The sequence below is a fragment of the Cryptomeria japonica genome, chromosome 10 (assembly GCF_030272615.1).
Source record: "Cryptomeria japonica chromosome 10, Sugi_1.0, whole genome shotgun sequence".
In the NCBI taxonomy this organism is placed as follows: domain Eukaryota; kingdom Viridiplantae; phylum Streptophyta; class Pinopsida; order Cupressales; family Cupressaceae; genus Cryptomeria; species Cryptomeria japonica.
In genome coordinates this window covers 387,499,036-387,517,048 of record NC_081414.1, presented here as the reverse complement: position 1 = coordinate 387,517,048, position 18,013 = coordinate 387,499,036, and the positions used below count along the sequence as shown (strand labels likewise).

At 39.1% G+C, this 18,013-nt stretch overlaps 2 protein-coding genes across 2 annotated transcripts in view; one reads left to right on the top strand and one right to left on the bottom strand.

The window, feature by feature from the left end:
* Nucleotides 1–18,013, top strand: part of LOC131071689 (WD-40 repeat-containing protein MSI4) — a 183,109-nt gene that overhangs the window by 154,959 nt on the left and 10,137 nt on the right. The gene's annotated exons all lie outside the window — the stretch shown is intronic.
* Nucleotides 9,188–10,288, bottom strand: LOC131071690 (uncharacterized). The gene is made up of 3 exons (XM_058007633.2): nt 10,072–10,288; nt 9,819–9,971; nt 9,188–9,712 (listed from the first exon to the last, which is right to left on the bottom strand). The coding sequence occupies exons 1-3, from the start codon at nt 10,283–10,285 to the stop codon at nt 9,297–9,299; spliced, it is 783 nt and encodes a 260-aa protein (XP_057863616.1). The 5' UTR covers nt 10,286–10,288; the 3' UTR covers nt 9,188–9,296.

Genomic DNA, 18,013 nt, shown 5'->3' with positions numbered 1-18,013 from the left:
GTACACAATCATACACAAAATAAAATACTCAAGGGTACCTTATCCTCTCTTGAATAAAGTCTCTGATTGCTGAAGATGTCGCAAAAAAGGATCAATCAGGATGACTCCAATGTTCTTTTATGTAGGGTCTCTACGTGTGGATAAGCACCAGTGGTCGTTGTGATTGCTGTTTCATCAAGGGGCCTTACGTATCCGAAATGCAGGAACAAGATTTCCTAATACTAATGAATTCCAAAAAAAGATCAAAAGGGGAAGGCTTGCAAGAGATAAACTCTAATCTAATCCTAAGAACAACTCAACGTAGGTTAGACTTGGCGAGATTCTACCAACTTCAATATTGCCATGAAATAACAACTCAACTGAAATTGATGCGATCTTCTAAGGTAACAAATGATCTTTCAATTCACCAAGGATCATGGACACTACCACGAAGGCACATATCCAAAGCTCAATGACGATTGAAGGTTTAAGTAATTCAAGTTTCTCCAGTTGACCACACAAGGCGTTCCTACAATCAGCAAGAAGCTAGTGGTTTGGAATATGAATTTCACCAAAGATCAAGCCCAATACTTAGTCCTTCAAACTTAAATACTACTTTGACTGAGAATGATTTAAGAAAGTAAACAACCATGAAGATAACCACAAGAATTGCAATAAAACACCATAACTTCAATATTTTATTGATCTCAAAGCCATCATGAACAACAATTGTTTGAAATTCCTTTTTCAAAACTCAATCTTGTTACAAAATACTTGCTTCTATCAAATTGCTAATCTCTAATCACTAATGCTGATATCTAATGACAAAATGAAAAGGAATGAGGGTATATATAGCATCCTCAATTACAATGAACGGTCCAGATCAAAAGAAGATCAATGGCCAAGATTATGACACCTAAACCCTAATTAGGGTTTTATTACAAAAGTTCCCCTTTTATTGCACAACATTAAATGCATAGCCAAATATTAAATTTGGCACAAAAATCTAGGAAACATAGACCAATGACAATTAAGGTGCCACATCATTTATAACAACCTTTCTTCTAGAATCTTATTCCCTTTCCAATGCTCCTTTTTAGCATATGCAATGAATCTAGACACGATTCCTTCGATCTCAGCAATTGGAATCTCGGGAAGATTCTTCATTCGTTCCTCCAAGTGGATGACCTAATCGAAAGCTTTGAGAAGAGTAGCATCCCATCCAGGTTCAAGTTCTTTGATCTTCTCAATCAGGAGCATGGTGGCAAACATCCGATCTCGTTGCTCATTTGTAATAACATTCTCATCTTTGCAAAAGATGACCTTGACTCTATCTTCTAATTCTTGCAAATCCACATCTGTCTCAACTGCAATCCTCCTGCCAAGAATAGCACATAATACTTCAAACACCTTGTCCTGGATCGGATGGATAATCTCTTCAACTTGATTGCATTTGTTACTGATGTCCTCAAAAAGAACTTCCTTCATCTGGAGTAAAGTTGACCATTGGAGTAAACTATGAGGTCCTCCATCTATTATCTTTTCTTGTGCTAAGACCTTCCTTGATGTTTGTCTGATTACTTGCAGGACAGGAATGATAACATCCTTAGTATGAGCAAAAGCAGCTACAGTTATCATTAGGTTGTGGATGACCTCAAGAACCTGAATAGCTCGGTGAATGGTCTGCATCATCCTTGTTGCAAATTCAATAGCAACTGTATGGGATTTGTCAATCCACGAGCTCATAAGCTGAACCAAACTCCTGAATCTCTCTGCCTCGCCAACTGATTCAAGGGGAAGTGCTTGTGCAGGAGATATTGCTGGATCCTGACGTCTCAAAGGCTGATTGAGATGGCTAAAGTAGCCTCTCCAAGCACTGACCTCTCGCTCAAGCTTCCTATTCTTTTCCATTTCTTCTCTAAGCTTGTCCTTAAGTGCCTCAAATGAATCAGTGGCATCATCCAATGTCTGCTCGGCTGTGAGTGGACCAAGCTCAAATGTCTCTACATCATATTCCTCTGCGAGGATCTCACCTTCATACTTGTCTACTGCTGGTGTAGCTATCTGCAATTTCCTGGATCCTGTCTCATCTCTGATCATCTTGGACATCTTGGTGGCTTTCCTCTTTTCTGTCACTTCCTGAGAATTTCCAACAAGGCTCTCTAAATCAATCACATTATCTTCGTCCTCGATTACAATCACCCTTGTTAGTCTCTCTTTTAACCAATCTGGAATGGCAGATCTTGTTTCTCTAACCTGTATCTCATTAGGCAATGTTTCTTCTTCTCTGAGAGGAGATGTCACTTCGTCCTCGTTTTTGTCTTCATGTAGTTCATTGACCTGGAGAGATCGGCTTGATGTACGTTGAGATGCCTGTCCTTCTTCATGTTTATCGTTTTGTACCATTGATTCCATAGATTCCTCCATTTCAAGTGTCCTCTTCTCTTGTCGAGAAGATGTGTCGGATGAACGATCTCGGTTGGCCTCTGGCTTCTTCTTCGAAGATTCTCTTTTCTCGGGTCTCTCTTTTCTTTTTGAGCCTCTAGGATGGGGGTTGCCTTCACTTATGCTTCGAAGGTTGCCTTCACTTGTGTTTCTGGGATTAGGATTACCCTCACTTACACTTGCTCCTCCTTCAAATGGCCTTTCCTCCAAAGTAAAAGTCATAGATATGCCTTGCTCTCTCAACTTTTGATGTTGCACATCAACCCATCTGCGAGTACAAGACAAAACTGGAGCCATCAAGGCATCTAGATCCAAAATTTCAGGTTTATTCCAATCTAGCCTCACTGCTTTGCTTTCTCGGTCATAAGATGATTGGAGATGTCTACCACTGTCCTGAGCTTGGTCGGCCACTCTGTAAATTTTGCATTTTCTGATAAAGTCTAAAGGCAATCTGGAATGCATCTTTCTTTTCACTTCAAGATCATCTGAGAGATTCATCACGAAGTCCTCTACCTGAGGTTCATGTCTGTATTTCCTTCCGACTGTCTCTTCTATATACCCATAAGGATCAAAACTCTCTCTCATGGCAAAGAACGAAAATGAATACAAAGCTAACTCCTTTTCCGCATCATCCATGGCTAGGGCATTAGGACATACCTCAACTGAATTTCCTAGTATGATAGGAACAGGAACTCCATTTCCATGCCTGTGTTTGAATGCCTTCGCATAAGCTGCCAACTGTCTAATTACCTCAAGTAACACAATTCTGTTTGTCGGATATCTTGGCAACATATAGGGAGGTGAAGGACATCCATGAACTCTAATATATGTAAACTTCTGGAATTGGATAAACCATGCACCGTACCTCTTTACAAGCTCTTGTGCATCTCGAGATAGCCGATTGTGAATCCCGCCTTGCAATGTCCTGGTGATGTTCATCGTGAAGGTATCATTGACTAACTTGTAGTTACTTCCTGGCGGATGATGCAAGTGAACATAGGAATCACAAACTCTGACTTCCCCGGGCCCTCTTTCGATCACTCCTCTGTGAGGCAGTCCTGCATATTCAAAACTCCTTATCAAGGCATATACGATGTATGAACTCATGTGGAAAGACTTGGTAGCCTTCAGTCTTCTTAACTGCACGTCCAAGCAATGGCTAATCATTCTAGCCCAATGAATTGTTCCTTTTCGTTGAACTATCACTTGGATGAAGTAGAACATCCACTTCTCAAAATAGAAGGCTTGAGGAGCCCTTGTAACTCGGTTGAGTAATGTTATCAAATCTCTGTACTCCTCCTGGAAGTCGATCCTATGTGGTGTGTTTGGAATCTTGCTCAGGCGAGGACGACTCTTGAGTAACCAATTCTTGTTGATGATGCTCAAGCAAGTGTCTGGATCATCTTCATACATGGACCTGGCTCCTTCTAAGCTTTTATAAATCATATCTTTATGTTCTAGCAAGTGAAGAGCTTCACTGATAGCTTCCTCTGAAAGATAAGCAAAAGTGTCTCCCTCCTTGGACACTATCGATCTGGACTGTGGATCATAATGGCCAGCACACTCGATCATCAACTCATGGCACTGGATTGCTAGAGGGAAGCCGGCCGCCTTGATAATGCCACTTTCAATTATTCTCCTTGCGACAGGTGATGGCTTGCCAATGTAAGGGACCTCTCGAAACTTCTTCGTACTGAAGTTTCCCAAGTTGGGATCTCCAATGTTGCTCCACTTCGACACGATCTTGGTCTCCAATTCTTCGTTCTTCTGATCTTCCTTCATGAGAGCTGGACGACTGGTGGATGCTCCTGCCTTCGGGGTCGCCATCGTAACACCTACACAACATTTCATAATGAGTAACAGATTTTGCAATGCATAAATATAGATTGGATTAAAGATTGAATTTAGGAAACTTCATGATAAGTCCTTGAGTTATCATTTCCTAAATACGATTGAGCTACTGGAAATTCAAAATTTCAAAATTCAAAATTTAGATTAAGACTAGGACGTTTCAAAATTCAAAATTTGGACAAGGGAGATCTTGCCATACCTCACTTTGAGAGCTAACTCTAACAAAAGGATGCAAAATTAGGAAATTCGCCTAGGCAAAAAAAATCGAAGTTTGAAGTATTCAACGTGACCCTCCTTTAGCAAAGGCGCCTCCTTACTTAATTTCACCACCTTGAGGACTTCAACGCTTTGATAGAGAATTCGCTCCACTTCTAACCAAATTCGCACTCTTCCTTGGATGGAAATTTCGCACTTTTCCTTGTCTTCCAAAATCGCATGCAAATGAATGATTAAATGATGATTTGAAATGCTTCAAAGTACCCTCCTTATATAAGCGCTCACCTCTTTAATTACCTCTAGGCCGACTTGAAAATAAGGCAAATAATAACAAAAAATTAAAATAAAAGGAGGCCGACTTTTGTATAAATATAAAAATAAAACCCAAGCGCTCTCCCTCTTATTTAATTAAATTAATAATTAATTAATTAAATGCCTTCGTAATTAATGATTTTTAAAAGGCTAAATTAATCAATTAAATGCCTTGTGCGCACCCATTAAATGCCAATTTTAATTAAAAATATCAAGGTTCATCGAAATTTAGCATTTAATGCAATTTGAAAATGATGTTGGCGCCTAGACATGGGAAGAATAATGAATATTAACCTCATCGCTCTGGTCCCTGGCAGAGGGACAGGAGCGCTTTAGCATTTTGTTCTTGAATTTCTCGCCTTTTACGTTCAAAGTCACTTCCCTTACGTCCAAATTGGCATTTTAATTGGGAACCTTGAGCTTGATCTTATTCAATCTTTCGAATGAATGTCTCTTAGACCATTTTCGCCCTGGTCCCTTGGTGAGGGACAGGAGCGAACTTTGCTTTTCTCCTTGATCCTTGATCATTTTAATTGCCAACTTACGTCACAAGGCAAGAAATAACTTCATCCATTCATTCTACGCATACTTAACTTGTCCCTTGCAAGGCAAATTTGATATTTGAGTGATTTTCGCCTTGGTCCCTTGGTGAGGGACAGGAGCGAACTTTGTATTTTTAGCTCAAAATTGTCAACTTTTAATATTAACTCCTTGTTCATCACCTTTCTAATGACATTTCGGACCTTGCATGACTTCGCCTTGATATGGTTTTTTGAAGGAAATGATTGTTTCAATGAATATCGCCCTGGTCCTTGTCTGAAGGACAGGAGCGAACTTTTGCTCCTTGTGCTAATCCTTGATCATATCGACCTCCAATTGTCTTCAAAGCGTAAAATAGTGTCCCTTACTCCTTCTTGAACGTTTGAAAAGGAAGTGGCATTCAAAATTTAAGCATACTTGACTATTTCGCTCTGGTCCCTGGGAGAGGGACAGGAGCGAGTTAGCTATTTCCATCAAATTCTCATAGTCTTTGTAACTTTGTTTTTCTTCGGAGTGTTCCAAACATCATCTCCATCATGCGTCTTGGCTTGGATCCGCCCAATCTTGAAGGAAAAGACTTGATATTCTATATTTCGCCCTGGTCCTTGACAGAGGGACAGGAGCGAATTTGCACTTATAAGCTCATTTGCGCTTTACCAACTTTCAAATTTGTCTTCAACGGATTTATTATGCTCCCCTTCACTCATTTTTGACATGAAACTCGCTTCAACTTGGTGGGAAATTTGTCTTAGGAGGAAATCGCTCTGGTCCCTGGGAGAGGGACAGGAGCGCCTAGGCAAATATGGGCTTACTTGGTGTCTTGCAATCTTCAAAATTATCTTCAATAGAGTGGTTACGCCTTGTTTCATTTGCCTCAAACTTAAAACTCACTTCACCTTCGCCCAAAACTTGTCTTTTAAGCAAATCGCTCTGGTCCCTTGGAGAGGGACAGGAGCTATCATTGAAATTCGCCCTGGTCCCTGGGAGAGGGACAGGAGCGATTTTGACTCTTTGAGTAGATTTTCTCCATCGAGGTGCACTCAAATTATATTCAACTGATAAAACACATTTTCTTTGTTCTCCTTAAATTGCGAAATCATTAAAATCTTGCAAGGACAAAGCAATCTTGGATTTCAAGCTCCGGTCCTTTAGTGAGGGACAGGAGCGATTTTGTCATTTTGGCACACTTCCTTGTTTGCAAATTACTTCAAATTATATTCAATGGACAAAAGATGCCCTCCTTGATCTCTTCCAATCCAAAAATCGTCTTGGTCTTGCAAAGACAGTGCAATTTTGAGAAACAAGCTCCGGTCCTTCAGCGAGGGACAGGAGCGATTTTTGTCCTTAAGGCCAAATGTTCAGCTTTCATTGCAAATGACTAAGTCTGGACGCTCCATTAGGTTGATTTCATCTCTTATTGCGTCCTTGATGCCTTAATTTTGATCAACTAAGACCAAAAATGGTCTAAGTAGGCCATTTCGCCCTGGTCCCTGGCTGAGGGACAGGAGCGATTTAACCTTAATCCTTGAAACTTGCCATTTTTGAGTCTCAAAATCTTCAAAAACTTCAATTCATGCTCGATTGCACCTCCTGGCGACCCTGCACAAGACAAATGCAACAAGTCAATGACCAAGATGCATAAAATACTAATTTCGCCCTGGTCCTTGACTGAAGGACAGGAGCGATTTTGCCTCTACAGGCCAAAATATCAAGGTTTTAAGACTTCAATCACTTCACAAGGCATAACTAGGCTATCTCCAAGGCCAGGGGTTACTTATCAAACTTTCCAAAATTTGGTCAAAATTCACCCGGACAAAATTGCACAATTCTATTATCAACACTTAGGCAAAATTCGAACTTGCTTTCAAAATTTCGACTGGACCTAGACAGACACACCTGACATCCTGACAGACTCGTCCTATTTCAAAATTGCAATTCATGCGAGGATGCTCAATAAACTTTCAAAATTTGACTGGACTTCGGCTTGAAAATATCAAAAAAGGAAACCCTAAGGCTTAACCCTAGTCCAGACGACTCACTCACTTACTCAAAACCCTAAAAGCAGAGAGAAGAACAGGCAAACCCGAGCAAAAAAAAGAGGGGGTCTCCATTTTAATGGGGCGATGTGTGAAATGGTCACAACATATACCTCAGTAAGAACAATACTAGCCATTGCAACAGCAAAAGGGTGGAAGGTGCACCAGATGGATGTTAAGACAACATTTCTTAATGGTGAGATCTCATAAGAAGTCTACCTAGAGCAACTTGAAGGATTTGAAATTCAGGGTGCAGAGTCTCATGTGTGCAGACCAAAGAAACGGGACTCGGACTTGGCTCGGACTCGGCAAGGCCGACTCGGACTCGGACTCGGGACTCGGCGTCAGACTCGGCTCCAGACTCGGCTGGACTCGGGAAAGTGAAAAACTCAAGAAATTTAGAGATTTTTAAAGATTTAAAACTTGTTTCGGACACCCTTTATTGAATACACCTTAAAGACACAAAAACATCATTAAACTCGGCTCATTTGATTACATACACAAGTATACATCAATCACATAAGCATAAATGCAAATTGTAGCTGAAGAAAATAAGAAACATAGATATATAAATATTGTCAAATGTATACAATATTACAAAACTCATGGAATAAAAAATCCATGTCATCATATGATCATCATCAAATGTTTCATACAAATACCAAAGGTAAATAGTAAAACTAAATACAACTACAAGTGTACAAGCCTATGGCTGAGATGGCCGTGCACCCTCTCGCCCTGGCTCCCTGCGAAGGCGTTTAAAGTAGGTCCTGGATGATTTAGCAGCCATAGTTGCTCCCCGTGACACCATGCCATGCTCACCAACATCAGGAACGACTGTGTCATGCTCACCAACATCAGGAATAGCTGTGTCACTCCGAGTCTCAGTATTTCCTGTCTCTGCTCGTGTTCTCTGCTCCTCCTCTGCCATGGCTACAGCCTCAGCCTCTATATCTACCTGGTCGATCCAATCAATGTCATCATCACTAAATACAGCTGTAGGAGTCCCAGGAGCTTTCTGATTCTCATTGGCCCACTCTGCTTCAAGATCAACCTCATCTAGAATGATAGGAGACATGTCAACTGTTGCATTCTTTCTCATTCTCAGGCGGAGGTTGTAGTGAACAAAGACGAGATCATTCCTCTTCTCCACAGATAATCTATTGCGCCTCTTGGAGTGTATGTGCTCAAACATACTCCAATTGCGCTCACAACCTGATGCGCTGCATGGTTGGCTCAAGATACGAATGGCCAACTTCTGAACATTTGGTGTCTCTGGGCCAAAAAAGTTCCACCAATGATCTGAGTTTGAAATAAGAAAAATAAATAAAATCAGTCTCACTCATGAACTCATTTAACAAGTTACAATATAGTATTGAATACAACTAAAATTAAGCCTAACAATTTATTTTTATCTGGCATCATAGTTGTTCTAGTGTGTTTGGCGACAGGATGAGAGAAGGTCTCCCCTTGTGCATTTGAGAACATCTGTAGCTCTCGAAAAAGGTCTATCTGAGAAGTACCGGCAGGTCCCATCTTCTCCATGATTGCATATAGCCCATTAAGGACCTCCGCATCAGCCTTGAAAGAAGGGATAAAACGGAATGCCGGATTCAGATAATAGGCTGCCGCATGGATGGGCCTATGTAGCTGATGATGCCATCTCCTATCAATGATCTCCCAAATGGGACCATACTTGCTCTCATCTGCTCCATAGACGAATTTGATGGCCTCCTTCGCCCTATCCATGCCCTCATATATATAGCCCATTGCGGGCTTATCTCCATCCGCAACTCGCAACAAAACCAGCGAGGGCTTAACAAACTGCAAAATTGAAAATATTGTGTAATTTAGAAAAATGAGCAAATAAGAGAATACATATAATAACTTATAAAACATGAAGCTAAATTGTAGAATTTATAAAAAAATTACCTTCACTATCTCATCACAAGGGACCCAAAAGCCTTGCTCATCAAAAATGCAATCTGCCATCTCTATCCCTGCAGGGGTGGTAGCATAGGATGAGGAAGACCACTCCTCACCAACAATCATACGTCTCAAGGCAGGCTTAGACCTAAGCATGGACTGCAATGTGAGGAAGTTTGTGGCAAATCTTGTGATTCCTGGACGATGCAACTCCTTCTGCTCTATGTATTGTCTCATAAGGGCCAACACCCATGAATGATTATATACAAATTTGCAGACATTTCTTGCCCTTTCTACACATCTTTTGACCCATGGGATTTTTCCAATATCCTCCAACATGAGGTCAATGCAATGAGCAGCACATGGAGTCCAAACTATAGATGGGTGCCTCTCCATCAATAGTCTACCTGCAGCAACATAATTTGTTGCATTGTAAATTGTAATTAATGGAGGTACAAACTACAAGATAGTAATTAATTTGCAAACAAAATTAGTTTGTAATCAAAAGTTTACCCGCAGCAACATAATTTGCTGCATTGTCGGTCACCACCTGTACCACGTTCTCCTCACCCACATCTTCAATCACCTCCTCTATCTGCTCACATAGGTAGGTGGCATTCTTGCAATGGGCGGAGGCATCAATGGACTTGATGAAAACGGTGCCCCCTGAAATAAAAAAATAAAGCTAGGTCAATGATCATTCAATAAACCATTAGATAAAAAATAAAAAATTAAAGACTATATGAAACTAAAATTAATCAATCACCTGCGGAAGAAACAAGAAAATTAAGGAGAGTTCTATTTCTCCTATCCGTCCAACCATCAGTCATGATGGTGCAACCTTTAGTGCTCCATATGTGGCGTTGTTCATCTAAATCCTTTTTCACATCATCCACCATTTGAGACAAAATGGGTCCCCTCAAATCACTCTCACTAGGGGCTTTGAACCCCGCCCCGCATATGGTAATGGCATCAACCATTTGTTGCCAGTAAGGAGACCTGTCACAAAGAAACTCAATGAGATAAGTTAAGTATAAAAATTCAATGAGATAAGTTAAGTATAAAAATTGAAACAATCAAAGCTATCAAACATAAAAGTAAAATATTCACCTGGCTACAAAGAATGGAATACAGCTGTAGCTCCAAAACCTGCCAATTGCCATTTTAGCAGCATCATGGACCTCCTTGTTCCAACCCATGCCCTCAAGCGACGGTTGGGACCCAGGAGTAGTGCGAGGCACAAAGAAGGAATCCAACCTAGATTTACGAATCCTAGGTCCAATGGTAACATTCCCACTATGACTACTAGTGGTAGGAGCATAAGAAGTGGCGGTGGCAGTGGCACTGCCACTTATAGAAGCAGAAGCAGAAACGGAAGCACCAGCAGTAGCAAACTGAGTGGGACGATATGGAGGTAAGGAAGAATGGCCTCCAACACAACCTAACTATGTCCCTCTTCCTAAAACTGTCTCTCTCCCAATGGCCGCTCGATCCTCCTTTTGTTTCTTTTTTCTTTCAATCTCCTCAACCATTACATAACAATCATGTATGGCCTCAGAGACTGCTTTTAGGCATGGTTCGGCATCATGTCCACGCACACCAGCAATATGGTATTTCAGCCTATATATACCTCCATGGAATATTGTTTTGCAAAACATACATTTTGTTTGCCCCTTTCCTTGCCTTGGAAAATCCTCATGATATTTCCAAGCAGGGTCCTTTCTCATGGGGGTCTAGAAGCCAAAGTAGACATTTTAGGATAGTTTTGTGAAAGTTGAAGTTGAGGCAAATAATAAAGTGAATTTTGCTGCAATAAAACATTACAAATACAAAATAAAATTAATACATACATTCAAAAAAACTAAAGTAGGGTTTGTAAATTTTTTTTTAAAAAAATTGTAGGGTTTGTCAAACCCTACAATTTAAAAAAATAAAAATTTACAAACCCTACATACAACCCTACATAGTACAACTACATACTACATGCTACATACAAATTACAAACATACAAAAGATCTTGCATACAAGAAAATGTAAAACTTTCAAAATAAATGAATAGAAAATGAAATTTTTGCATATAAGAAACAAAATAATGTTAAAAAAAACAATCATACCTCTTACAACAAGCTTGAAATGAGCTGCAAACTCTTCCTATCCAACTCTTGATGCACCAAATCGAAACACAATGTAGCTCCAATGTGAAAAATTGAAGAAAACTTGAGCTTCCTCCTTGCTGGTTTTTCTTCTATGCACCCTTGTTTTTCTTCCCAACTCACTTTACTCTTCCTTTTTTTGCAAGTGAATGAAATGAAAGTCACTTTTAGGGCTAGAAGACAATTAACATTAAAAAACAGATTTAAAAAAACTTTACAAACTATTTTTTTTTGGACTTTTTATTTGCTGCCAATGCCGGCCGAGTCCAGGGCTCGGGACTCGCCGAGTTTGGCGATTTTGGGCCAAAATCGCCAACTCGGCGAGTCTGGCGATTTTAGCCTCCAGACTCGGTCGAGTCTGAGTCCGAGCCCCTGGGACTCGGGCCAAAATCGCCAAACTCGGCGAGTCTGGCGAGTTTAGCCTCCAGACTCGGCCGAGTCCGAGTCCGAGCCCCTGGGACTCGTTTGGCCTGACTCGGACCCGGACTCGCCGAGTTTAGGCGATTTCGGGCGAGTCCCGTTTCTTTGGTGCAAACTCAAGAAAGCTCTCTATGGGCTTAAACAAGCCCCCAGGGCTTGGTATGAAAGAATTGACACCTATCTCTCTAAACTAGGCTTCTCTAAAAATGATGCAGATCCAAATCTCTACTACAAACAAAATAAAGGTGATATGTTAATATTGATTCTATATGTTGATGACTTACTAATCACAGGAGAAGATCACCTCATAGATCAATGTAAGAAAGATTTATCTAAAGAATTTGATATGAAGGACTTGGGACTCCTTCATTACTTCCTAGGTTTGGAAATATGGCAAAATTCTGAAAATATTATACTAAACCAAGGAAAGTATACCTTGGACATTTTGAAGAGATTCAGAATGCATAACTGCAGACCTATGACCTCTCCCATGGAAACAAATTTACATAAACTTAAGGAAGCATCAACAGAGTCACAATCCACTGACCCTTCTCTCTACAGACAGATGATTGGGTCTCTGATGTATCTGGTGAATACAAGGGCAGATATTTGTTATGCGGTCAATGCCTTAAGTCAGTTTATGTGTGAGCCTAAGGAAATCCACTTGATTGCAGTGAAACACATTATGAGATACTTACAAGGTACTCTAAACCTTGGTCTCAAATATGAGAAAGTTGATCTAGACCTACACGGATTTACAGACTCAGATTGGGCTGGGAGTGTGACTGATAGGAAAAGCACTTCAGGGTGTTGCTTCGGTTTAGGATCAGCCATGATTTCTTGGATCAGCAGAAAACAGTCTTCTGTAGCACAGAGTTCCACCGAGGCCGAGTATATTGCAGCTTCCATGGCTGCTCGAGAGGCAGTATGGCTTAGGAAGTTGCTTGTGGGACCATTTGGTGAACCTATGAAACCCACTGTCATCCACTGTGACAACCAGAGCTGCATAAAGCTTTCTATAAATCCAGTATTTCATGACAGATCTAAGCATATTGAGATTCCATACCATTATGTACGAGACATGGTAGACAAAAATGTGATCAAATTGGAATATGTTAGTACAGGAGATCAGATTGCAGATATTCTGACCAAACCACTTTCCAGAGTGAAGGTTGATCACTTCAGAAAAGGTTTAGGTATGATAGAAAGGTAATCTGCTTTGTAAATAAGATGTTTAATGTGTAAACTTCTTTTGTCATGTTGAGACATTCTGGGTTTCACCCCCTGTGTTCATATCTAAGAGGTGATGATCTCTCAGATTATGAACACTTGTATGCAGACATCATAAGATGACAATCTTATGATTCTCTAAACCAGTTATCATGTTGGATCTCTGGTATGTCATGGATGTGCCATGATGGTGTTGTGATAAAACATTTTTTATAAAATGTTTGGGCACATATCACAACCTGGATAAGATGAGAATCTAACCATCCTCATATGTTTATCCTTAGTATTGCGTGTTTAGGCAATACTGATATCACGTGTTCAGGTGATATCTTGTCATAATGAAATGATGAATCTTTTATATCACATGGTTAGGTGATACTCTATGTCACATACTTAGAGTGATGTTTTATATTTGTATCTTATGTGCTGATGGTACTTCATATCATTTGTATAGATGATATATATTCTTGGAGACTGACATTATTGAAAAGAAATGTGATGCAGGTTACTTTATCTATCTTCCAAAGCTAAGAGGGAGTGTTAATGCATTAGTAGCTTCTGCAAGATAAGACTTTCCTAACCCGTTAATCTCCTCTATTCTGTTTTGGTTTACTCATCCATGCTATTAGATTATCTGATTTATGCTTTCCGAACTGAATATGTTTATCAGACTGTAACATTGATCATGATTATGATATTGACATTGGATAAAGATGGATTAGATCGACGACTTGCTTAACATAGTTAAGTGTTGATCTAAATGCTATCGGGCTAGTAACCTGATAGCACATTAATGTCGATTCATTTATGAATCGGCATTAATATACTATCGGGGTATTAACCTGATAGCATATGTAATGCTATTAGTTATCGGGCTTGTTTGCTTTGATACCGATTCATTATCGGGTGTGTTTATATCGATCTGTTATCATTTAAAATGGCACCGATTAGTTATCATAGACAGCAAGTGGATCGGTTGACATTTATAAGAGTCACGACCAAGTGACATCTTGGTCGGACATGTCTAAAAGACATGTCCGATCAAGGTGCCACTTGATTGTGACTACCTTACTATATATGCATCATTCAAAAGAAAGGGGATGACATTGAAATCGATACATGTTCATCCTCCATACCTGCAGCAAAAGAAAGACAACAATATTATTGTCATAGTCATAATACCAAAATCTTAAATACACCATCTTGCATATAACTTGTTTATTAAATTGGAAATTGCAATAACATTTACAGTTAGGTAGGTGGAGTTCAACATGTGATTGGAAGGCAACATTTTAAATGAAGCATGGGTGTGGACACGAAGAGTGTTAGGAACACATTGAGTAGGAAACATGAATGAATGGGTTTGAGAGGGCTTTCATAGGTATCTCCCATTCATTAAGGTTTGCATGGCTTAAAATTTTGTGTTGTCAAAAGCAAGTGCAGGAGTTGGGTCCAATGCAAAAGTGTGGTCCGCTAAAGTAAACCAGTTTGCACCGTCTAATTTAAGATTGATAGGGAGTGGGATTTCTTTATGAAATTGGGGCTTAAAAGCTGTCAAAAGTTCCACTTCCACTTTTGGAACCTAACTTTGAGGCCATTATTGTACTAATCTGATTGAATTCTCAGACTTTTTACCTCTATTGACAAACACACCTACTGCCTCTACTGACAAACAAAAAAGTCTTGTTGAATTTGAGAGGAGTGTGCTGCAGATTTATTTCTTTAAATGATGTGCACTAAATGCACAAAAGAGACCATTAAATTCTTTCAAAAACAAGTAAATTTTCAGTACAGCTTACGCCATCAAAACAAAGAACAGTGTTAACCAGTAAATTGAATATTTGAGGATCTACCATAAGGAATATATGATAAGTAAGAGAAACAAAGTTATAAGCTTAAACACCTCTAATGAGAAAATTCCTTAAACTACTGGATGAAGCAACAAATCATGACAGCATGTGTTTGACAACAATTACTGAGCTAAAAAGAGTGGTCTTCTCCTTCAGCAAGATAAAGTGGATTCCCATGTGACCTTTGTCAAACCTTCTATGATCTTATCATGTATAACATCTTGGCTCTTGTAGAGGAATCAATGTGCAACAAAAGCATTCCAAAACAAATAAGCACCACCAATTTGGACTAGTGTAGAACAATAAGATTAGGAAACACAATTTCCGATAAAATATCAAAATTCTTAGTTCAAAAATTGAATATTATCTTTCTCAAAATAATATAAGTTTCTATATTACATTCTTAGGAGGGCAGCTAACATTACTGCCACATGGGAAATTCCTCACTCCCTACTAACAAAAAATCCAACTTCGACTTGTCATAAAAATAAAAATGTTAAAAGTGTTTTACAAGTGGTGCAAACTTCTGCATTTGTTAGCCCTTCATCAGTTGGGTCGCTAGTTTCATAAGTTTCCTACTTTCTCCATCTCTTTAAATGAAGATAAAAGTTGGCCCTTTCTCCTCTTACAAGACCTCCATCAAGGGGACTCACTTAGTCCATACTTGTTCATTTCTTTTTAAATTTTCACCCTATGCTTGGCTGACCTCCACCTATAGGCAACTTGAAGAATAAACAAAGTCGAAATACAATTAGAATGTGGGCCAACATTATCTAGAGAAGCGCCTCTTTGAGAAGGTTTAATAATAAATTAAATTGTTTTAAATAAGGCCGACCCTTCTTGGAGTGTCTCCTCTTTTGGTGAAGACATACGCTGAGTGGTTTAAAGGGGCGATCCAAGGCAGATGAACAAGGATATAGGAAGAGAGAAAAATGACATGGATATAGCAGATCGATTAAGAGCAGAAAATCAGAAGGATATTTCAGATCTATAGAATATATACAGCCTTGTATAAATGCAGTTATATATGTAGAACCTGTGCTAATAATGGTGTTCATACAGATCTGAAACAAATATGGGTATGCAGATTTGAGATAAGAGCATGCAGATCAAGGAAAGGGAATTGGATAGAGGAGTTAATCTGAAGAGATAGCAAACAATAAATACTAAATAGCATTCAGGCATAAATTGAAGGATATCAGCAGATTCCAGAATAGCAATTAGATCAGATCTAATCAACTAGCAGTGATACTCTAATTCATTGTGGTATGACAAATATATTATATGTTCAATATGTATGTGTTGATTTGTTTTTTAGGCACATGCGAACACAAAATAAAATACCCAAAAGTATCTTATCCTCTCTTGATCAAAGTCTCTCAAATGTTGAAGATTCACACAAGGATCACTTGAGATAACTCCAAGGTTCTTCAATGTCGGGTGACAACATGTGGATAAGCTCAATGGTTTGATGTGATTATGTTGGATTCACAAGGGGGCTTATGTTGAATAGTTGAATGCTTGAATTGCTGGAACTTTGATCATCTAATATTGCAATCTTGTGATGCTTTCTTTCCTAAACTATCTTGAATTAAAAAAAAGGACAAAAGGTAAAGGGTTTAGGAATTCTATTCTAAGGCCTAGAATGCAAAAAAAGGGTGAATGATTCGATGGAATCCTACTGGGCAAGGTTTCATCATCAAACCAAACAATTTGACACAAGCTCAGTGCAATCTTCTAAGGTGCAATACAAAGGTGTTCAAATCATTATCATCAAACATTGATTACCATTCAAGCTAATGCATAAACAATGGACGTATAATAATTGAAGTTTAGCTCATATAATTCCAGTTTACCATGCAAGGCACACTTACAATCAGCAAGAGGCTAGTTTTATGGACTAAATGGATTCCACACATATGCATTCAACAAATTCCTCCATTCAATCTAATCAACATGAAAGCAAATGAGAAGTAGAAACCATGTAGCTTGTTGAAATAACGCATTTCACCATATCTTCAATGAAAAGAGTACTTTCATTTACAAGCCTTAGCAACAATTTCTTCGTCTCCTAATCTATTCTAATTGCTTGCTATCTAACATTTATCAACTATCCTCTATTTCTAAACTATCTATTAACTATTAACTATCCACTATCTATTAACCTCTACAAATGAAGAGCTTGAGCTTTATATAGAGAGCTCATTACAATGAGTGGCGAGGATTAAACTCCATCAATGGCCAAGATTTTACAATGAAACCCTAATTAGGGTTTGTTACAACAAACTTTATTCTGGCCAATGAAATAACTACAATGCTCAAACACGTCATTTCTTGAGCGTTTGACCAATAGATAGTTGGGGTAGGTACATTGGAGTTTGTGCCCCCATGGGTGAGCTTGGTTCATTGAATCAAGATATGCTGATGTGGAACTTCCTCTGATTGAAGGAGTGGTGACTAGGATGCCACCTCAACTTGCACTTGTGGACTGGATTCATCATCATGAATGAGTATTGAATAACACACAAACCTTGATCAAGCACAATATCAATCTTAAAAGCTAAAATGGATTTCTTTTGTTCAATTTCTGATTTTCATCCAAGGCCTAATTTTATCTTTGATTTGGACGATTTTGACCTTGGTTTGATGCTCGTAATCAAAGATATGTCTGATGAGGCTTGTGAATTATGTTGATGCTGAAGGTGGATCAGTGGATCTGTCTTACACTTGATGAAATTCACTGTTGCTTCGATCAAATATGCTCCTTTTGGTGACTGAATTCACCATCTTTGTGATGAAGTTCGCTTCCTTTACTGATTAGGTTCGCTGTTCTGCTGATGGAATTAGCTGCTCTGCACTTTAATTCGCTGTTTAAAGGATTGAATTGCTTTGAATTGATGATTAAAATGATTAAATGAATGCTCTTATATAGACGCTTGAGGCAAAGGATGTGTCTTTTGGGGTGAAGGCCGACCTGATTTTAATCAAATAAAATTAAAATTGTTCTTCTAAAGTGGCTGACTTGACAATTATTTAACACACTTTCATTTTGAAT